The 24014-nt window shown below is 41.1% G+C and overlaps 1 protein-coding gene and 1 long non-coding RNA gene across 3 annotated transcripts in view; one reads left to right on the forward strand and one right to left on the reverse strand.

Annotated features, from left to right (window-relative positions):
• Positions 1-22944, forward strand: part of DGKI (diacylglycerol kinase iota) — a 395126-nt gene extending 372182 nt beyond the window's left edge. For both annotated transcript variants that reach the window (XM_064487331.1, XM_031455444.2), the window contains 5 exons: positions 897-934; positions 4391-4511; positions 14256-14292; positions 15956-16055; positions 19523-22944. In XM_064487331.1, coding sequence (XP_064343401.1) covers positions 897-934; positions 4391-4511; positions 14256-14292; positions 15956-16055; positions 19523-19639 — 413 coding nt within the window. In that variant the 3' untranslated portion in view covers positions 19640-22944. The remainder of the gene's footprint in view (positions 1-896; positions 935-4390; positions 4512-14255; positions 14293-15955; positions 16056-19522) is intronic.
• Positions 1-24014, reverse strand: part of LOC116154081 (uncharacterized) — a 68785-nt gene that overhangs the window by 25579 nt on the left and 19192 nt on the right. The gene's annotated exons all lie outside the window — the stretch shown is intronic.

Below are 24014 nucleotides of genomic sequence, written 5' to 3' on the forward strand. Positions count from 1 at the left end.
ACTCAGGCAGCCCTCATCATTTCCACAGGTTTTCAAGGCTTCTGCTTTGGTCAGGGAGAAGGCACACAGCCCAGGGCCAGTGAATGAGTTTAAGATGCCTATGGCCCTTTGCATCTGGTCACCCAGGGCTCGGAAGAGCTCAATACAGAAGCTTTGAGGGCTTTTTGTTCAGTGACGGTACAAATTCTTACAATTATTAAGAGTTCCTTCTGTAAGAATCACCAATGAATTATATGCTAATAAATACATGGTTATTTTCTTCAGAACATAATTAAAATGTGTTTCTTCCTTGCTATCTACAGTCCTCTTCATTTCCATAGCAGTAAGTATTTATAATTATAAAACACACAAACAAAATTACTAGTGATTTTTTTGAACCCCAAGAGGATAACGTGGAAGGAACTGGAAAGAAAGGAGCAGAAACAATCATGATTAGGCACCTACTCTGCATCAGTAGATGAGTTAAAAACATTTATATGATTTGATTAATCCTTTCAACAATCAACAATGCTATATGATTTAGACTCGCCGTTTTTCACAGATGTGGAAACTAAGGCTCAGAGGGGTTAAATAACTTGCCCAGTGTTCCACAGCCTGTAAGGATCAGGGCTAAGATTTGAATCCAATCTCTGTGACTCTAAATTTCATGTTCTCCTTACTGTACCAGGGCTAGGAGGGGCTCAGGTAGGCGCTAGAATGATGTAAGAGTACCCAGGTAGGGAAAGGCTCAAGAGGAGGCCTTAGTCTGTTCCAAGATTCAACCTTTGGCATGCTTCTCCTCCCCTGGTTGCTTCCCCAAATGTAGACTATGTCTCCAAAATATGGATCCAGCCCTTTGTAGTATATTAATGAGAGGGTCTTCTACTAATGGGACATCTCTCTTTTGTCTTTCACAGCAATTTTGCAGGCAGTAATAGCTGGTGATCTTATGAAGGTAAGATATCTTCCTACCAGAACTTTTGGTGATTCTTTAAGTACTTTAAATCAACATTTCTCACCAAATTTTTGTGATCCTGTATATCATTTCTCATCCCCTTGCCTGTGCTAGCTGAGGAGGAGGAGAAAGGATGTTCTTTTGAGAAGGGAGCAAAGAGGGTGAGAGGAGTCTTCACAGCATCTCCTAACAGCAAAGGGTCTGTGTAAAGGCACTGCACTGTTGGCCTTGGCTAGTTACCACGAATGCATGTCCCCAGGAGGCAGCATGCTCAGTGCCCAGAATTCCTGCTCTCTGGAAGCTGATATTTTAGGTTTAAAGATTTCTTTTCAGATAGGTCTTGAAATGAATGCATCTGTAAGAATGACCTGGACAATACCCAGCAATACATTGTCCAGGCCAGAGCCTACATCTTCCAACATTATTAGATTTGTACTTTGGGGATAACAATTAATCAAAATAAGATACCCTGATCCACTTAGAATATTTTAATTTACGCTTATGTTTTATGGTGAATTTAGTTCAAAGGGAAGGAGGTGGTCATTTTTGCCTCTAGAGTGAATGCAAATTCTGAAACAGACTGCCAGGGTTCAAATCTTGGCTCTGCCATCATTCACTGTATGTGTGACTTTGTATAATTAGTTAATTCTCTCTGTGCCTCAGTTTCTTCATCTGTAAAATGGAATCGTATTGCCTCTGTTTGCTTTATTGTGAGGACTGAATGTAATATTCATGAAAAGCTCTTAAGACTGTTCTATTAGAGAAGGGACTCTAAAATGTTAGCTTTTATTAACATAGTGTTAATCTATGTTTCTCTAATAGCTAAATGCAGTGGGGATGCAAATACTTGTTATAAGTATAATATGGTCTATGAGCACCCTAAAAGCTGTATTTGGCCCCATGCTATTCAGGCATCAGTACTTATGACTGCACACATACCGCTGTGTAACCCACACTGGCACTGACCTGCTCTGTAATAGCAGCAGCTGCCTAAGGGCAGAGGCCCTGCCTCACTCATGGAGTGTGGCACCACTGCACATGGAGAAGCCAAAAGCCTTAAAAGAAAGCTGAGACGCATTGCCCTTGTATACAACTTCTTCTGAAGCACATCTGTTGAATGAACTGAGAGACCTCTGCTACATTTTTAAGATGTTACTAGCAGAAAACAAATGGTGAGAAGGTTGCCGACATCTTGATAAACTGCCATCTTCAGACACATAATCTTGGAGATGGTGACTGTACCACCGCCCAGACCATGGTGGTATTAGGCACTGTTACCCACAAGAGAAAAGTGCTTTCTAAGCAGTATGCTTCTAAGTTCAATGCTATTTCCCAGCAGTGGATTAAATCAATACTGTCCTGTACTCCCTGCAGGGCCTCACCTTAGACTCTTTGGGAAAGAGACACGAGTTAGGGCTTGATCCCTGCCACTGCAGAGCTTCTAAACCAGAAAATTTTGCAAAACATTGTACATTTGAAACCTTTTCATTTTATTTTGTTAATACATTTAGTCTAGGCAACAGATTTCCCTCAGCATATTGCCATACTTTTTTTTTTGTACTTAATAGAGAATTATTTGAGTGGTGGGAAATTGCTATATTCAGTTAGCTGTCTTATTACATTATCTGGTATAATTACTTCCTAAATGGCTAAGAAATGACTTAGCATACCTTATTTACAGAGAGGTAAAATTTTTTTTGTTTCTTATCCTTCCCAAGTATTTTCCTTCCCCTTTTCTTTCTTACTCTTTATCTTCTTTCATTTCTCTATCCCATGTAGAAAGTATAATAAATATTAAGTGTTAAACTGTGTGTGTGTGAGAGAGAGAGAAGTGGGAGGGGGACAGGACGTGAGCACGCCAGTGAGGACAGAAGACACAGGAGCCACCCCAGGGTGAAGGCTGTCATGTACCTGCTGTACACCGCGCTGCATAAAATGCCCACGGACTGAATGTTCACAGTGTCTATAAATAAGACAAAAAGGCAGAATCAAGGCAGCTGATGGACTGGGTCTCTGCTACTTTGTTGAGCCTGAATCCTTTGTGGATCTGCTCATAAAGAATGGGAGTGTCATCATACAACAGTACAGTTAAACAGAGCAGGATTCTCTTAGGTTTTTGTGAAAAACAATCAGCTATTTCTTCCTGTTCCTTTGCTTCACAGTTTAAGCATGAAAACCCCATATATTCCTTACTTCCAGTCAACTACTCCTTTTTGATCTATTTCCTGGAAAGTCTTCCATGACTTCTTTCCGTCCCCTACTTTATGCTCTCCTAGTGCCCTGTGCTTCCCTCCTCATGTTCCTCTCCATCTCTGTGCAATTCTTTACACATCTGTCTCCCCTATGAACAGTGAGCTTTCAGAGGCCAGCATCTTCATCTTTGTTTCCCTGGCATCTGGCACGTGGCAGTTCTATGGTTTATTTGAGCACATGCATGAACTATGAGTTTACTCTTTGACCTCATGAGTTGTTTGATTTTTTACAGTGCTGTGTCATCTAACTTCTTGGTGGAAGTCACATTCCTTTTGCTTATTACCTGCTGGGTTATTTGATTCTTATTTGTCCTAAAACTACCTTTTAGAGGCTCCAGATTCCTCCTGTTCTCGATATACTACAGTTTGGAGAACAGAGATCCGTTTACACTTTATATCACGTTCAGGATTTCACAAACTTAGACTGTGTCCTCTTCTAATCACCCAAATCTCAGGATGCAAAATCTGGGGGGTTTTTTTCCCAGTCTGTTCTCATATTTGAGATATTTTAGGATTCTACTAATACATTCTCTGAACCCTCTTGGTTCTCCTCCCATGGATCACCTCAAGCCTTGTTGGGTATGTGTTGGACAATTAGCAGAAGGCATGAAGGCTGGGCTGCAGAGCTGGATGAAGGAGGGAGGTATACGTGTGTGTGCTTGTGTCTGCCGTATGCGTGTGTGCCGTGATCTCATGCTGGAAAATGGTAAGCAGTTTCTATATTTAGTAGCTCGATTCATTACAGACTGAAAGAAAAACTAAAGGACAGGAAAGGAGCTTATCTACCAGACCCTTAAGCCATTTCTGCCTACAGGCTTAATTGTTCTTTCACTCCAGAGAATGCTGAGCCAACATAGGAAAGCTTTTATTCCCTTGGGACTGAGACCAGTGCCCAGAAAAGACAAAAAAAAAAAAAAAAAAAAAAAAAAAAAAAAAAAAGAAAGAAAAGAAATAAGTAATTTAGCATGTTTCCATTTCCTTAGGCTGTTGAGTACCCACATACCCTCTCCAGAGTTAGCTGAGACACTGGCCGTCTATTTGAGTGATAACACAACCCAGGGATGTTACTTCATCTCTCTGACTTTGTGTCCTCTGAGGCTGCAGTCATTTGTGGTTTGCTGCATTACTTTTATTTTATCACCAGTTAGCTGTTTTCCTTGTTCCGGACTCTGTCTGAGCTTCTTTTCCTATGTCTCTTTTTCAGCTAATAGAAAGCTATAAAAATGGAGGCAGTCTACTAATTCAGGGACCAGACCACTGTTCACTCCTTCACTACGCAGCTAAAACCGGCAATGGGGAGATTGTGAAATATATCCTTGACCACGGTGAGTAGGCACAACAAACCAAGGATCACTTACCCACGAAATAGACCAAATTTTCTAAGCTGACTTTCATAAAGGCTGTCTTCAGAAGAGTAGAAATGCTCTCCAACTTTAGCTGCCTCTCTTTGCTTATTTGAGGCAGCCAGGATTGCAGACCCCTGACAAGACCACCTTGGTTAAGGTGGGTCACCCTAACCAAGGAATTAATGGAAGTAATTTTCATATCAAGGCCTTTGCAGGATTTCCTGGGGCTGAATAATTTTAAAAGAATAAAACCAACTGTGGCCTGGCATTATGAGCTTTAATGCTCTAGGAAGTGCTTTTATGTTTTGGGAAGCTAACTGTTTGGGACCAGGTACCTAAGTAAAATAAGCCTGTTTTATTCCATCTTTCTAATTTCCCACTTTTTTTTTCTTTTCTGTTTGAATCTCATCCATCTTTCCAACTCAAGTCACACTTTATTCTCTTTGAAAAGACCTGGTACTCTCATGTCCTTTTTGGCAGACCATGTTCACCTCCTATATGGCTTCCTAACTGGGTTTGTCATTTGGTGTTAGACCATATACTTTAGCATCTATCTCTCACAGCCCTTTAGAGGCATAACACAGGAGAGGAATATGAAGTCTTGACCATGCTTTCAGCTTCTCATGTACAGGAATAAAGGGGGGAAAAACCTCCCTGGCTTGGCTGTTTTTGAGGAAGAAGGATAGGAACAGTCTCTAGCGCTGCTGGACACAGGCACTCAGAGATCCTGGAAGATTTTCTGTGAGCCCTAGCACTGTACCTGCAGCCTACCCTCTTTGTATGCAAATTTAGACTGTATATAGTAAACTTATCAGTATACATTCATGTTCCTTTTTACTCCTCTTTCTATTCAATTTAACAAACATGTCTTACTCCATTCATTCATTCAATCATTCAGCAAATATTTATGGAGTGCTTCACAGGAACTACCTGTTACAGATCAGCACACACACAAATAAAATACAGGCTGTTTTCAAGCAATTGCAGGCTAAAAAAACATAATTCTATGCATCATTAATTTTAAAGCAATTGTATGTAGATGTCTTAAGTCCTATTGTAAAGCACAAATAGATAACATAGCTACTGCTTCTCAAGCACAGGTTATATGCCAGATGCTTACATTACTGAATATATCCTATCAATTAATCTTTATAAGGACCTTGTAAGGCAGGTGTTAGGCTGTCAGTCACATTAGACTCACCTTGCTTTGTCTTTAATACCTTCTCATTATAAAGAGTTTGCTTGAACCCTTGGCCTAAATTATGGTGGAAAGAATGGTTTAGGAAAAGGAAAGGGTGTTAAAAGAGAATGACGGTCATCAGAGGATTTCTTTCCCCTTGGTGGGCTGGGTTGGATAATCCAAGCCTGTCCGTCCCGGGAAGCCTAGGTAGGTAGGCTGTATTCTTGGTGCTGTGTCTGGAGTGTGCATACTCCATCTCCAATTCCCCTGACCCTTCTTACCACTAGCAATTAAAGCATTCTTCTTTGGGCAAGACTTTCAAAAGTAATGGTGGCATAATTTCTGCTTGCCTCCTACACACACCTGCACAGCACGCGCACACACACATACGAATCACAGGTGTTTTTCTTTCCCATAGGGACTTTTCCAAAAGCTATTGAGAGGAAGAATCAAGTGTTAGAACCCAGCCCCATAGACAGTACATAAAGGTCACAAAGCTTCCATGGTTATTTTTCCCTTAATAGGAAAGATCTCAGGATTTCCACTGCACAAAGTTCATGTGAGCTTTAGACATTTGCTGTCACTTTATTTGCCTTTAGCTCGGGTTAAAGTACTCCTGGTGTCGCCCTGATCATTCTCAATCCTTCCTTCCTCGTTTGCCCTTTGCTCAATGAGACTGAGTGCTTGCTTGCATCCCTTAGGCTGCTCAGCACCCACATACCTCTGCAGAGTTAGGTGAGACACAGGCTGTCTACTTGGGTGAGACAACGTAGGAATTCTCTCTCCTCCCCTCTCTACCTCTCCAGAATAAGCATTCCCCTCTTGTTCTAGGATCCTCTCAGTGATCTGCTGCTGTCTCACCTGGTCTCACCCATGAGGCTGCAGGGAGCTGCTGTTTTGACCGAGTCTGTGTTTAAGACAAACTCTCACGTGGTGGGGCTCTCAGGTGGGCGGCCTGGGACAGCTGAGCCTTTCTCTACGCCTGGTCTTTCACCTCAGGCTTTTTCAGCACATGATGGTCCCTGGGTTTCAGGTGGGGGAGAATAGAAGCTTCCAAACATTCTGAGCCCAGGCTAGAGATGTCTGTATCATCTCTATGGCATTCTGGCAGCTAAAATGAGTCACAGAGCCGGCCCCAACTCAAGGGGTGGGGAAACAGACCCCACTGCTTCATGGAAGGATTTGCAAATACGTTACAGCCGTATTTAATCTACCACACTCCCTTACTGTCTTTTTCAACTAAAAAGGATGGCCTTCCTTCTCCATATCCTGAACTACTCTACTGACTCACTTGGAATTCCCTAGGGCTCTGCTTTAATATCTTCCTATAGTTCTGAGTCCTAACCTAGGGTTGCAAGATTTAGCAAATAAAAGTACAGGACAATAATTTTTTTTTCTTTTTTAACATAAGTATGTCCCATGCAACATAGGGGATATACTTAAGCTAAAAACGAAACCAAAAACCCTCTTCTCAGCTGGGTCTCCCCAGGGGCATGAATGAGATATACTGCTCTAACACCATGGGTTTTCACTCCCTCCTCTAGTTCTCTTTCCACTGCCTTCAATAAGATGGCCTTTAAAAACCCCAGTAACTCAAGCTCACAGGGCTTAGAGTTTCTAACCCCAGCCGTAGATCAGTATACACACACATACTCTGCCTGGCATGAAATCCAGCTGGCACGTTAATCTCCTAGTGCTTTGACTAAAGCCTGACATTCCAATACTAAACTAGTTTCTCTTCAAGGCCTGGTGTCTTTTGCAATAAAAAAAGCAAATCGTACAGTATAGCTCTCCTGAAGGACACGAGGAATTTGTTAGTAACTTTGGAGTAGGGGGGAGGCTTATTTTTCTAACTTTTTTGGTTAGCTTTGTAAATTAGTTGGTTTAGTATTTATACTAATGAGAAAACACTTGAGATTCTTGTAATCACCTCAATTTCACTCACAGGCAAACAGTTTCTGTGATCACTGGAGGCATGTCTGCCTCACCGGAATCTCTTATTTGGTCAGTAGATACATGAGGGAAAGACTGAAGCAAAATCCATCTCTTCTGTTTGAAAATAAAATCCTACTATTATCTACAGTCCAAGAATCCCTGCATATTTGATGGATGGCAGTTTTTAACCTTTTAACACTATAGTCAAATAATGGAAACTAAATGGCAGTTGATTTTTATTAAAATTAGTATTTATCAACATGATAGGCATGGTCAATTTCATTCTTAACATTGATCTCATTATTTCTAGTTATTCAGGAACATGGATGTAAAATCTCTTGACATCATCAGCCTAATTCTTCATGTTCCTTAAGAGCTAACTAAGCACTTTAGCTCATCCATTTCTACTGTTACCGTCATCTGTTGTAATAATCTTTAGTTGCTGATATAATTAACCTGTGCACTTGGAATTGGAAACTAATTCCATGGAATTTGCAGAACCATTCATATCTTTTTAAATTATAGAAACCCCTTTAAATTATAGTGTTCTTGTAGTCAGGGACACATACGTGGAAAACATGATCCTTTGTCTACTCTATAATTATCTTTTAATGTGATCTCTGCTCAGCAAAATAGTCTCTCCTAATATAATAATGATGATGACTCTGAAATTCCCCTGATCTAACAAGGAAACTAGCCTTTTCCCAGACACCTCCATGAGACTGGGATTCAGGGATGTATACAAGACTATGGCATTGTATTTATAAATTAGCATCAGATTTGCAGTAGGTAGATCTGATCAGTTTAAATTCATGTAAATAAAAAAATTAATGAATACAAATTTTTCACTGTGCCAAAGATTAAGAGATACCTCTCTCAATCTCAATTGCTACAAACCTCTTGAAGTTTTGTTTTCTAATTTAAAAAATTTTTATATTCAAGTCTTTCTTGTGGCTTCATACTATGTAAGTCCAAAAAATTGTGCAAAAACCCACCTGTACAGATGCCTTTAATGACAAGGGGTCTGAAAAATCAGTGGGCCCCTTTTAAGGCACAAGACTGAGAAGACTCCTTTGGTTACTACATCCTTACTCCAGGGAGCCCCTCTCCCCTCTCTGCTTTGCCCTCTTCATCACTGGCTAGTGATGCTGAGCAGTGGGGTCCACAATCAGGAGGACGCCTGCCCCCTGAACAGGAGTCGTGAGAGATTAGTCATTCTCCCAGACACCACATTCAGCAATGTACTTCGCTTCTCAGGGCTCTTTGAAACCCAGGCCATGGGGCATGGGACAGGACATGTGGTACTGGTACGTTCTGAAAAGCCACAGGAGGCTTGAATTTTTCTCTCCCTGCATCTTCTTTGAGATGTCTTCCCTCAAATACACAACATGCTGCTTTCCTTTATGAAACAGTGGAATTTGGGCACTGGGAGGGTTGAAAAGAGAACGGAGGAGGGAGAGAGCTTAAGAATTCCACAGGACAGGGTGGAGAGAGAAGGATGAGGAGAGATTCCAGCTGAGATCTCCCCCCACCCCTCAGCAGTCCCTGCTTTTCAACTCCTTTCAACCATATTTTTACCCACTCCCTCCTCCCTCATCTTACCCCTCCAGAGACTTTTGTGGGGTTTCAGTCTTTTACCACCCGGCACATTTTGCTCTTTTGTTTTTATTCTCCCAGCTCCCACCCCTCCGCCCCCTACCGAGTTTCCTGATAGAAATCTCACTCATGCATTTCCTTTCTGATTTCAATGGCTTATTTTTGTCTTCCCTCTTTTTCTGCCTTCAGTCTTTTCTTTTTTTTTCCACCCCCCTTTTTCTGCCTCTGGTCCCTGAGGGAAACGACCACCATCCCGCTGGGACAGGATGACGGTGCTGTTAGAGTTCCCAGTGCCAGCTCTCCCCACATCTGTGCAGCTTTTGTCCTGGGGCAGAGGAGGATTTGGAATGGTCTGTTGGCAGCGTCAGGGAGACTAATGGGAAATGAGGTCCAGAGAGAGAGAGAGGCCATGGGGAGGTGGAAGGAACAGCAAAGGGGATTTGGATGCCTCTGTGTGGGAAGCAAATTAAAGGATGCATGTGACAAAAGACGTATCATATCTAATACTAGTGAAATACTGATGATACAATTGCATCAGCAAGAACTGGGGTATCCAGTGGAAGAGCCTATGGGATGAGCAAGGACTGAGTAGCAAACTTGAAATTTAGAAGGACTGACTACATTCACTTTTTCACGTTGGGGGATTTGTGGAATTTTGTTTTTGAATTCCCTGGCCTTCACCCAAATACTGATGTATATGTCCCCTCAATGTATTTTTCGTCCCTTTATTTTTCAGATCATTTCTCATACAGCATAGCTCTTTTGAATCCATATTCCATTTATGTTTCTTTCTCTGAGAAAAAATATATTGGCCAGGATCCATGCTGATTTTTAAAAAGTTATTAATTCATTCATTAAAAAATTATCTCATGCACTTTTAAGGAAAAGAGTTATAGTAATAATCACTGCTAATCTTTATGGTGCTAAATGCTTTATGGATATTCCAACATTTCATTCTTACAGCAGCCCTACACGGTAAGTTCTCTTATCTCTATTTGACAGGTGGCAAGAACTAAAGCATAATGAAGTTAGGTGACTTGCCAAAGCTCATACGTAATGTAAGATACAGTCTCTGCCCTCCATATTCCTAAAGCCCAGCAAAGGAAATGAAGCATGGATAAATAACCACAATGCAGGGTAGTTTGAAGTGAGTATTATACGCAGGGTTCTGGTGACAACTGGTACAGAGCAGAAGAAGGGCAATGATCATCATCTTCTGAAAATTTCATGGAGAAATTTGTACCCATATCCCCTCAATAAAGATTCAACAGCTGTTTTCTGGTATAGGTCAGCTCTGGGATGGAGTGTGGGTATTTTAGTAAACCCTGGGAGGGACACAGAGCCAAGATTTATTTTATATTCAGGGAACAATTGTGAGTTTTCCACTGACAATTTCATGGCATTCCTTCAAATTCCTTAGGGGAGATGCATAGTATCCACAAGAGACATATGTAAACAGGAAATACAAACTAAGTAGGCCCCAAATCCAAATGTTCCCCCATTTATATATATTGAAGGAATTCCATCATCTTTTTCTTTCTCTTGTTCTTTACCTTATGAGTAAGACTCAAATTAACTTTCCAAAAAATCACAGTTGCTTTTTTTTTTTTTTTTACATACTTTTTTCCTTTCAAGAGAAAACTTTTGTGGTCTTTGTTGATTGTTTTTGTTCCTCTGGCCACCCTCCTCCCCCTGCCCCCAAATCTTACACCAATGCTACTAACCCACACGGGGCACTATTAAACAGCACGATATACTGTTAAACATAGCTCTCAGTAGGTCACTGACGATAAGTGGGGAAGCTACAGCCGTGTCTCAGCTGCACCTGGCACTCACTCCTCTTGTTTCCTCTTCTGCAGCCCCCTTTTGCTATCAACTTAAAAAGCCCAGCATTCCAGAGCCACTCCTGAAATCTTTAACTGGAGTTTCTTTGGATATTAATTAAGAGCAAAAGTATCTTGTTTTAGTATCAGCACCTCTTTTTTCTCACCTCTGTCAACTGCAGAGGATTAGAGAGAACGGGGAGATGATAAACAGCTATAGGCCTGCCTGACTTACAAGTTAGTCAGCTCTACAGTCATCCAGGGTTGACTCTGCTTGTAGTGATTCTTGTCAGAAATTTGAGGAACAAGGCTCCTTCTCTTCCTTGTCCCCCTTTCAGAGTGTCATGCCCCCGCCGTTTCAGCACAGGTTAGACCACTTCAGTGTCCTCACACTGCGTGGGGGCGTGGACCCCGGAGTCTGTGGACCCTCCGTGGGTGCAGCTCTGAGCGCACCAGATGACAGTGCCAGGAAAGGAGGAAATGAGACAAGGCTTCTGTTGCCTAAATGTGTGTGCAATTAGCAGTAATGCTGGGAAGAGCCTACTGCTGAGGCTGGGCTGCTCATGTTCATGGAGTTCCTTTCAAAATGAACGGCCTGCAAGGTCTGCTGAAGGTGGCGGGGACTCTTTAAGAGGACCACTGGGCACTGTGAGCCTTCCTGCTCCAGGCCTTGTGGAGGATGTCTCACCAGCAACTGACTAGGCCTGGAACACTTGGTTCTAGGACAGAGGCTGTGAGTTGACACTTCAAATCTAAGCAGGAGCCAAGGGGCCCTTTTATATCTCCTTCTCCAATAGCTTAGGACACATAATAATATCTAAACTTTAGGCATTGCATATAGTGCCCCAGCTACTGTTTTAAGCACATTATTTGTATTAACTTATGAAACCTCATAACAAACCTGTGAGATAATTATTATTAATCCTGACTTATATATGTGACAGTCAAGGGACTGAGAAAAAGAAAACCTGTTCAAGATCCAGTAGGCGGCGGACAGAGCTGGGATTTTGAGCCAAGGAGGTTCAGCTCCAGAACTCCCACTCTTAATCACTGCACTGGATGCTCTGCACCTTCTTTAGGGGTACAGGGGGATTATCATTCATGTTTCCTTGGAATCACAGGACTGAGGAACAAAAAATGAATTAACTAAATCTTCCTTGAATCTGTAAAATAGGGAATGTGCTAGAGGGATATCAAAAATAGTAAGTGTTCTTACACTCAAAAGACTTAGAATGATTTAAGTGGACAAGGCATATACTTGAAAAGCAAATACACAGTCCAAGTGTAGACCCAAGTAAATGTTACAGGAGTTCAGAGACAGGATGATTCCTTCTGTCAAAGGTGGCCTTTTCAGAGGACCTTGCCACACACTGGGCTTTAAAGAATGTATAAGATTGAGGTGTGTGGTATAAAATCCTGCTTTGGGTAGGGAGAGTTAGCAGAGCAAGCTCTCAGAGCTGGGAAAGCCTGAGAAGTATGTGAGCAATTGTGCAGCTACCAGTTTAGCTTATGCAAAAACAAACAAACAAACAAAGGAATCTTGAGAACAAATTGAGGAAGGATAGTTCCAAGTGAAAGACCGTGAACCTCAATATTTAAATACTTGGGAAGGCACAGGACATACAATGAACTTGAAACCTGGAAATCTAAATGTTATAAGATCTATTCTTAATTAGTAACAGTCTTCTGTGCTAATTATGTTCCTGACAGAGACCTATTATTAGGAAGCTTCTTTGTCAAATAGGACAAGTAGGAGCAACAAATAGGACAGACATTGAAAGAGAAGATTCACTCAACCTTGATGGCTAGTAGATGGGAAGGAGAAGGCAGAGCTGACAATTTAGCTCCCAGATGACCAGGAGGACTGTGAACATCCCAGTCATCTTCTCCTTGACCAATGACTTTCGTAGTTCAAAAGTCCTAACCTCTTCTTCCTGTTCTTCTAATTAGATAGTAAGTAACTACACAAGCAGATTTTCCATGATAATGATATCCACTAATATGGAGCGCAAATCACCAGGACCATACTTCTAAAAAATTATAGTGCTCAGTACCTACAGCCATGTTTGGCACCTCCGAGCACCTTTATTCATTAATTCAGCCAAACGTTTAAGCCTCTGCCTGGCACCAGGCTCCATGCCAGGCACTAAGGAAGGACACAGTGGTGGACAAGGCACTGGCCACAGCTTCAGGGGTTTCCAAAGTCTAGTTGTGGAGAGAGGCAAGTCTTGGCTAGACCAGTATTATGAGCAGTAAGGTAATCATCTATCCCTACTTGTCAGGAATAATCTCAATTTAGGCAATTAATTAACTGCCCTCCCAATTATAGGAAGAAGAGTTTGTACATGAAGTGAAGGAACAAACAGGCAGGGCATTTAATGCAATATTAGGAGTGGTAGAGGGCTTCATGGAGAAAAGGTGTGTCAGCTGATACCCGCAGGTAAGGAACTGCAGGGAGGGCTGGTAGGAAAGCAGTGGTGCAGAAGGTGGAAAGGTGTACATTCCAAGCAGTATCTGCAGGTTGAATGAATTAGTGAACAAGTGAGAAATTATGAATGTGTGAAAACCCAGAACATTTCAGTTCCTAATGAAGCATCTATAATCATTTGATGTTTATACAGAACATTTCTTCTAGATCTTGGAAGGCAAATTTTATGAAAAATAGAATTTTACCCTATTGTTAAAATAAAGAGATTGGACCGAATGATATAGTGACAGTGTAACCTGCTGTGCTATGTCAGAGAAAGGACACTTAATAATATGGTCTCTTGCAGTTTAATGTTATACTGCATAGACTCCATCCAGACAACCTGTCCCCAGAAAACGAGAAACAGTCCTTAAAGCCTGATTGTCCTTTTCCTCCCTAAGTAGCCACTTAATTGTCATTTATTCTGTTCCAATTAATTTTATTTCTTCAACTTGTCTGACAGCTTCTTGATGGCAGAGGTCATATCATTCTTTTGTATTTCCTAATCCGTACGTCTCTGCTGGTGGTAACTGGGAGACTGACGGGGAGAGGGAAGACGGATCCTTTCTTTTTTGGAGGGGAGGTGGTCTTAATATCCCTATCACCAAATACTCTTTCTTACTCAGCTTCCCAAGGCATTTTACTTTTGTCACTACAATATTTTGTTAATGGTTAGTTTTTGAACTTATTTTTGATGGGCATCTTGCTTTCTTCTTCTTTAGGACCTTCCGAGTTACTGGATATGGCGGACAGTGAAACGTGAGTGTTGCCTTTCATTACGTGGACTAGATTATCTCCTTCAGAACCTATCTAGAAGAATGCAGCCTCTTTGGCATACAATAGATAATTTTAATGTCAGTGATAAAAATACCTACTTTCAAATGTATTTATAACTGTGCAGGGCTAATCTTCTAAGTTAAAAATTACACAGTAAAAATAGATGGCCTGTGTCATGATGATTGCACACACAGCCATTGCCAGTCATCATTCAGAGCCTTCTACAAGCAAGGTACTGCTGCACTGATACATCCTGAACTACAGAGAAGTCTAAATAAATGCACTTACTTCTTAATTACCCATCACATTTCTCTTTCTCAAGTGAGATTTGTAAGAAAGTTAAGCCCTAGTGTCCTAAGGCATCCGTTTTGTGTAGTGAAACAGTTTCTCTTTGCTGAATCTAGAATGGGACAAGTTATTTGCAACCAATGGAGAACCCAAGAACATAGTAACTCCACCATTTCCATGTTCTGTGCTTCAGAAGAGGAACCCTGGTTGAGAAAGCCTTCAGCTCTGTGGATGTTCCTCAAACTGATAACATTTGTTTTCAACTTTCTCATTCCCAGGACAACAAAATAGCTATTATTCCCCAAACAGGAACAAAGAAAGGCTAAACATCTACCCCTGGATGTCATGTGCAGCCTCTAGAGAACTTCAGTGAAATTCGAAAAGGGATAAAGAATGAGTGGAGTGGAATGGGATGGGGTAGGGAGTGGCTAAGTACATCAGGAGGAGGAAAAGCAGAAATGAACAGAATGGAGGACAAGTAGGAGAGGTTTAGCCATGAGTTACTGACATAAAAGAAACTGTCCAACATACCACATCCCATTGACAAGGTTATCACTCACCCCAGTTTGCCTAAGGATAGCGTGTGATTTTCCATAAAACACTTTGGCATTAAATGTCTCTTCAAATTTGGACTCAGAACGGGAATATCCTCCTCCCTATACTGCTCATGGTGGGGGAAGGGGGGAATAGCCACTTTCCCTTGGCCACTTCCCATACTGAGTGGCTGGCCTCAGGCCTGCTGCCACCTGAGGGCAGCCTTGGTTCCTGAACTCTCCCAAAGTCTTACTGTCCCTCCTAGATATCCTCTGTGGCTGCCCCTCACAAGGGATCAGCAGGCAGGGTCAGGTGGGTGTTGCCTGGTTCTTTGAACTTGAGTTCCCAGGAGATCCTCCCAGTCCAGAGGGTCTGTCACCAAGCACTGTGATGTGGTCCTCCATCACTGTTCCTGTGTGCACTTTATCTAGTGTCCCTCGTGCTCTGCCCAAATGTATACACAGAAAGAGTGACTTCACAGTGTTCAGACACATCAGTCTATTTCACAGTGCCATTGAGTATCACTTAAATCAGACAGTAGTAGTTTAAAACAAAATCACTGTTTAAAAAAGAGGCTGGAGTCAGATACTATTGTTAGTTGATGACTAACTCAAGGCACTTTTAGGACCCCCTCACACACCTCCCCTGGCTGTGCCCTGCAGCCCTGGTCTCACCTAAAGACAGGGAAACTGGCCAAGGGGCACAGAACGCCAGCAGCAGGGGCAGGATGTTATCCTTACTCCCCTCCCTGCTGCCCTTACCCCACCCCCACTCCTGCCTCCAACCCTTTTATGGGAGGTTTCCCATTTCATCTTTGATTTAGGGGTGAGACCGCACTGCACAAGGCCGCCTGCCAGCGGAACCGGGCTGTGTGCCAGCTTCTGGTGGACGCAGGAGCATCTCTGAGAAAGACGGACTCCAAGGTAACTTCATGAGTGAGTGCAAACATCCTCCCACTGAGCAAGATCTCTGGCACCACTGCCTTCACTTGTGCCCATAGCAAAGGCATCCTTTCTATACTTATGGAAGTGCCTGGGGCTTTGGAAAAAGGAGGAAAAAATAAAGTGTTTCATTTAGAGAAACTGCAGTTTAAATGTATAAGCACAAAGGGAGGGTGTGTGCTTGCCTATGGGACTTAATAAACTTCTGAATGTACTGACCTTCAGACTTTGGGGTTCTTCTGCTGAATGCCAGCAGCCATGCTGTGGAGAGGTGAGGTTCAAAGTGCTGGGAGAGGGGTCAGGACCATGTTCAAAATACACCAGCCTGGCTACCGAGATGCCTCTTTGGGATTTCTCCTTCAGCTACTTAATCCAGAATAGCTTAAAATCCATGATTTATGTGGCTCCATATATGGGTGCCTAAGTGATTAACAAATCACTCCCAGGATGGGAGATCAGGCTGAACCATGAGTTGTTCCAGTTTACAGAGAGGCCCCATGGAAAGTGCTGAAAGCTGGAATGAAGGAGGAGTTGAAGCTTAGAACTGTTGACCAGGGACTATAGCCTGTGAGAGAGACAGAGGGCCAGAGAGAAGAGTTAATACGGAAGATCAACCCCATGGAGGAGTTGTCTCTGATGATCTGAGGTCATGCTCATGTTCACAATCAGCTCTGAGAATTTTAAAGCACCTTGAGTAGACTCAGACAGGAAAGGACAAACCACTTAACTCTAGAGGGTTACGAAGAATTTTAATATATAGATGAACACTTCATTAAGTGCGTGCTAAGTAACCTGCTTTGGGTCAGTGAATGTAGGCAAGAAACACAGACAAATGACTTAGAAGCCTAATAATGACTGAAGCCCCATTAGACCTGTTTAAGGCATGAGCACCTACTTATGTGTGGTTTTCACCCTGAGGTTTCCTCCAACTGCGGTGCACATTGTGACAGAACCTTCTGGTGTGGACCTGTCTTTCCTTTCTGAGCCAGTTTCATTGAGTGAGTCTCCACTTCCCTTTCAACCCACCAGATACTTGCTCTCTGAGGTCCCTGGATGCCTTCACTTTGATAGCTCTAGGCTACCAAAAACATTAAGCTGGATCCTGGTTTCTAGCTGGTCTGTTACCTGTCTGGCTAGCTAATTGGGTATAGGATTCCAAATGGCAGATAATTGTTCAATATGATATTCTTCTTAGATGATATTTGTACTTAAGTGCTTTGATGTGTAACATGATTAAGAAACATAACCCATTGAGGCAGATCAGCTGAGGCCATGATTTCACGTGAACTTGGCCTTCCTTGCTGAAGCCAGTCAAACACAGCAGGGCCACTGCCTGTTCGCCACAAAGAGACTGGTCTCAACTCAGGTGATAAAAGAGAAGGGAGGAGCAATGTGAAATAGAGGGACAAGTAAAAGACTGGGCAGGAGACCGGCCCCCAAGCAGATGGCTGTTTTTATCTTTCTAAGTTTCTGAATCAGATAAATGGGCTCAACGTTCCTTGAAATTCCTTTCTATTTTTTGTTATGTATGTGTGTGCTTTTTCCAAAAATCAAACAATTTTATTATTTTTAGGACTATAAATGTAGTGCATTCTCACACAGAAAACTCTAGCAGTGCAAAAATTTAAAAAGTAAAAATTGCTAGAAATCCCACAATCTGGACTTATATACCATTAAAACGTTAATGATCTCTCTTCACACATGAGTATGTCTATTTTCCTCTCTCAGTTTCTTCAAGTAGGTAAAGTCATACTGTACATGGTACTGTACAACTTTTCACCCAACATTTTGTTTTAGAGATCTTACCATATGAAGTGCTAGAGCTATGCTTCAACCTTTTCAGGGATCCTTTAATTTTTCCATTCTGTAATTTTTGGCTAGGTGAGAGCCGAATGTGATAATTATGATTGGATCTTCTCCTGGAATTTTTTGGAGAGAAGCAATACTTTGAGAATTTCTTTCCATAGAGAATGATACCCTAAAAACCAACTCAAAGGCCCATCCCAGTCCATCTCTGAATATGTGGAAACTGGGAATCACAACCTCATTAACATTAAAGACAAGATAGCCTACAAATAAATACTGTAAAGTTGAATAAAATTATTATAGGAATTTGAAGCTAGTGGTTAAATATTATATCCCTACTAAATAAGTACAATTTAAGAAAGAATCCAGAGCCATCGTTACTTCCCTTTTATCTTCTATTCCACAGACCCTCGTAGGCTACTAGGATCAGACTTAATTGAGGTTGACACCACCCATTCTAACAGATGAGATAGAGGCTGAGAAGTGTAAGGTAATTTTTGTAATACTTGTGTGCATTTTTATACATGGAGCTATTTCTTTGGTACAATGATCATGCCTCTACCCTTTCCTTGGAACTTAATATCATTTTAAAATAGGTGTCACTGAACAAAAATCAGAAGCTTCAAGGAGTGTTAAGTAATATCTGTAAACATTCAAAAGAAAGGAGATGCTTCCTCCTGCTGCTGACTTCTATTCATTGGCCTCATTTCAAAAATAACATGTGTAAAAAAAAATTTAAAAATAAATAAATAATAAAAAATATATATCATGTGTATGTGTAAAAACATACATAACAGCATTTTAATAGACTACAGGAAATTATACAATCATTTAAAATGATAAAGAACATTTAATGACAAAGTTTGATATATTATTAAGTGGAAAAGCACATTATATAACAGGATATAAACAAAGTATGGTATTATTTTAATAAAAATACGTATAGAGCTATAGAAAAAAGATTAAATAGTTACTCTATGAAAGGTTAACAGCTGTTATCTTAGTGTAGTGGAATTACTGGTATTTTTATTTTCTTCCTTATGCTTTTCTACTTTCCCATGATTTCTTTAATCAATATCCATCACTTTTATAGTCAGAATTAACTCACTTTTTGGAGATGAGATAGTTTTAAATTGGAGAGAACCTAACTGAAGACTTTGAAACCAACAAAGAAACCCCTTTAGATTGTTTCTGACCATTTCTTCCTCTTAGTTTCTGCTTGTTACTTCCCAGAGTTTAGTAAAACAGAAAGAATTCCAAACTAGACACTGGAATGCTTGCTTCCCCACTTTTCTGTTCAGTGATTTCTATCCCCCTTCTACAAAGGATGTGCGTTCCCAAACTCTATGTGCTGCATGATTTCCTGCTACGTATCTGTGGTTACTCCATGAACCTCCCTTTCCTTAAATGGAAGCCCCACCTCTGAAAAGTGATCTCTTCCTCTTGATCTTGTGTATCTCACATGATGTGATGCTTACATCAAATAATAGACTTGAAAGTGTCTTGTGAACTCTGAAACAGCAAACATGGAAGGATCTTTTTTAGTGAGTAATCTTTGAGTAGCTCTGTTTCTTTTTTTTTTTTTTTTTTTTTAATCTCATCCCAAGTGTTTATGTCTCTTTCCTTTTCACTGTTACCTATAGGGTAAGACACCTCAAGACAGAGCACAGCAGGCCGGGGACCCAGATTTGGCGGCTTACTTAGAAAGCCGCCAGAACTATAAGATCATTGGCCATGAGGATCTGGAAACTGCTGTTTGACCCTGGTAGACAGACTAAGAGAACCTCAATGAACGAATCACCTGTGCCCTCCTGACGATCGGGCAGCTCCCCTGGAAGAAGCTGATGGAATCCATAAATCTGTCTCTGTCTTGCAAGAATCTGAGACCATGCCACCAGATTTTAAGGGCTACCAAGATGTACAACAGAACATGATAGCCCACTGAGGACGAGGCAGGATACCTGGAGATTTGTGGACTACGAGTTCCACAAAATTTGATCCTTATTGCTTCCAGCAAGTAGCATGATTTCTGTGTTCACTTGTATAATTTATTTTAAAGATTCAAGGATGTTCGTATAAATGGCACTGCTCCCTCCTCCCCTATGCATTCATCTTTCCCCTGTACTGCACAATTCTACTGTAACTACCCATCAATTTAAAAAATGATATGATCTGTTCTCTTTACATTCAGTCTTTGAAGACCATAAGACTCTGAAGGTCTTTTAAAATCCTCTGGATATCCTGCAGAACTAGAACTGTAACACCACTTCCATTTCCAAGACTAAATATACTAAGACTACTTAGTGACTTTCTGCATGTCTGCTCTCCCTCCCTAATCCCTTTTCGTTATACAGGAGCTGGGGAGTGCCACATGGATACTATCAACTTGTGTGCTATATCTCTGAGGTATGGCGAGGTGGCATGGGAGTTGTCTGTGCTCAGAGGTACCTCAGAGAGGTATAACCCAGGGGTCAGCCCAGGTTTCGGAGCTGCTGCCGATAGCCACGGAGGACTGGTTCAGCTTGGGCTGTTTGTCCAGCTCCGTACTGCCTATGTGTAGCCATCTTTGCCTTTTGCTGCAATAGAGATGAGCAATGGATTAAACAAAGGCCCATAGCTAGTTTGCAGAACCACTCAATTTAAGTGCTGTTGAAACTGCAGAGCAGAAAACCCTGTGTGGGAACTGTGGTTACAGGAAATGGAGCACTATGACAGCGTTTACTTTTAGACTTTTCTGAGTGATAACAGAAAGCAGGCTAATCGACTTGAAATAAAATAGCAAAAGCAAAAGTAGCAACATATGTCAAAATAACTCACTTAAGCAAGAAAACAGTCTCTGGAAAGTTGCACAGAGGCTAATAGACTCTTGGGTACAGTGGTGAGAGGGGGCCCATTTTAGGTTTTCCTTCTGTTTTTGGCTTTCATTATCCCACATACGCCTTGTCCCAGGACAAAGCCTTGTTTCATGAGTTCCACTGCCAGATTCCCGAGATGCCTGCATCTTTGGGATGGATGCCTCACCTACTACTTGTCAGGTTCCAAGGTTGTATCTGATAGCACTATAGCCCCATTATTCATGTACAGTGTGGTCTAGTAACATTCTTTTCTCTATTTCCCCTATCAGAATGTTCTTAGTGCAAACTTCTATGGGAGTCTAGCCAGAAACATCTCTATGGCAGTGGAATTACAGGTTCTAATCCTGCCACAGACCAGCTGGTACTAATAGGTACCTCTGTTAGGGACTCTGTGATAACTAAAGTACCAGCAGAAAGAGTCTTCTTTCACTGAAAATACCTACTTGACTTGGTTATAAGGCAGAAATGAAAGTGGGTGACCTTTTTGCTTCAGACTAAACCTATGTCTTCTGAGCTTTCTTCCATTTTGCTCTTAGACACAAAGTGTTTCCCTAGTGTTTCTGCATGTGGACATAAGTGATTGTTTCTCTACGTTTAATTTAAAGGTCCAGTGGTGATGCCTTGCTTATCGGATTCACTTTTGGTCGCATATCACTTTGAAAGTACAGATATGATACACTGAATTTAAGATGGAATAGCCTCTCAGCAGATGGGGACTAGTTTGTCCTTAGTTGTTTCAAAATTATATTGTTGGCATTATATCCAGCGATGGGAGAATGGATTGGTTGTGAGAAATCTATTTCTATACATCAGTCTTACAAATGGAACTATCCTTCAGGTCTTCTGGTGAGGGTAAAGGGGACTGCAGTAGATTATTTCAAGAAGCTGGAAAAAAAAAGTTCCAGGAGAATTTAATCACTGGGCTTCTGTTGGGGGGTTTTCAGTTGGTGGGACTTGTCAAGGAGATATGATGACAGAAATATAATCCTTAAAACAGACTGGAATCTGGCTTCAAATGGTGCCTTCCGTTCCGTAGACTGAGCCAAACATTTGGCCACACAGCCAGTTACCAGCTGCCATTGCTGGGATGAAGGACTCAGATTTCACCAACTCATATTTCTCTGTGATGCTTCGAAGCAGCCCAGAGAAAATTTAGGGTACAGGTGGCTATGGGCCAATTCAAATAGCGCTAACTGAAGTCACACATAAATCCTCGGTATGGAAGTAGATGAGGTAATGACTACTGTAGTGGTCCTGGTGCATTTGGAAATGTTCCAAACCAAAAAAAGAAAGGCATTAGAGTCCTACATTATTGATGGGAAATGATATATGACCAAAGCAAGTATCTCTTTGAAAAAACAAATACCCTGAGAACTTGGGTTTTGCACCTCCCCTAAAAAAAATATCAGAAATGAGCAGAAAAGTGACTCATTTAATGACTTCAACATTAAATCTACCTCCTGTAGCATTTTTTTTTTAATTGGCCACTGCATGTGACAGTCCTGGGCTTCAGAAAGAGCAAACGGCAGGTGCCCCAGGAGTTCCCAACTGTAGTACCCCCTCTGATGGGCCATCAGGAAGTATATAAGCAAACAGTCACGGCCCTGGTCTGAAAATCCACGTAACTTTAATTTAAAAGGCATAAAACTATGTACCTATAGAAACACAATTTTCTATAAAACCTAATGAGATGGCACTACAAAGAGTAGCTGGCTTAGCTGACATTCCCCTGTGTCTGGCTCAGGAGAACCCTTTGTGTTGTGGCACTGTCTGCTCTGGGATTCCATTTTTAGATTAGGCTGATAGAGGGATGAGAAACCGAGAGTTTAAAAGACAACATTATATAACCTTAACGGTAGTCATTCTTGAAGCCTTATATTCCAGTATTGCACATTTAATGAAATAGACCCCAGTTAAGCTGTGCTATAGCACATTCAAGGGCTTGATAAAGAACAGAAGCCAAGAAGGAAATAAACACCAAGCCAGGAATTTCACTTTGAGAGTTTTGGTTACCTCTGTAGAGGTTATAACCTAAAACTAATGCAATTTCTGAAATGAAGAATTTAGCTGGCAAGTTCACAGCCATGAAATTAGTGACGGCTGATGGAAAGCCTCACGTGCCCAGTTGCTGCCCATCCTTTCATACTAGATGGCCTTAGTGCATAGGCAGATCTGTTTGCACTGAGATACTCAACAAGTAAGTAGCTTTAATTCAGACCTAGTGAGTTTCTTTGCCTAAAGGATTTCTGGAATTCATTTACTAGACTTCTCATAATATCCATGTCTTAGAAAATGTAGAGCAGCAGTTCTATTTTTTTACATGTCAATTTTATTTTAAATGTTTAGATTTTTCAAATTATAAAAGTGGAACATGCTTTTTATAAAAAGTTCTACCATCACATATGAGTATCACATGCAAAAGTCAGGGTGTTCCTCTGTGCTTGTGTAGTGTCCTCTTTCTGCTTCCCAGAGATAAACAGCGTGAACACTGATAAACATTGTTGCTTGTATGTTATCTCAGAAATACTCTGTGCATATACAAGCCCCAACAAACATATAGAAATGTATTTATTAGTATACATATATGTGTATATATCCTATACACACATATATTGCATAGATTTTAAAAAGAAAACATTTTAGAAGCATGCTAGTCATCTGTACTGTGTAGTTAATACCAACAAGCAAAGATAAGGTAACAAAATTTTCATTTATTCTTTGTTACTTTTAGTATCACTAAGCTTAGTTCTGTTACTGCAGCACTTCAAGTGCACATGGCATTTGCTATTGCCTGTGTCATAAAATCCATGACCAAGAGGTCTTACAATTGTTTTTGTTACCTTCCACAAAGCATGAAACCTTTCTGAGCCCAGACACTTGTTTATGCCATTTCTGGATCTTAAGTGGAGAGTTCCTTCCTCTGTGATGCTTACACTGCTTTCCAAGGCTGAGTTTACAGGACTGACACTCAGTAGGCTGCCTACTGATATTTAGTTAGGGCAAGCTACTATGGGAAAGGTGTAGTAACTTGGATATGGGTGGGGTCTGAGTAGCTTGGCTTCCTTCCAGTAGGAGTAGCTAATGAAATCACTGAGCACAGCATGATATTTTATTCAGTTATGCTCTTTAAAAATAAAATAATCATTGTTAAACTGGTTCATCATAACCATCAAATAAAACTACTAATTGCTCTACTTAAATGGATTATTTTCACTTTAGCGGAAAAAAAGTAGAACATCCATCAAATTAAGAGTTTTGTACTTAATCTTTAAGATTTATT

Source organism: Camelus dromedarius, chromosome 7 (assembly GCF_036321535.1).
Source record: "Camelus dromedarius isolate mCamDro1 chromosome 7, mCamDro1.pat, whole genome shotgun sequence".
NCBI lineage: Eukaryota > Metazoa > Chordata > Mammalia > Artiodactyla > Camelidae > Camelus > Camelus dromedarius.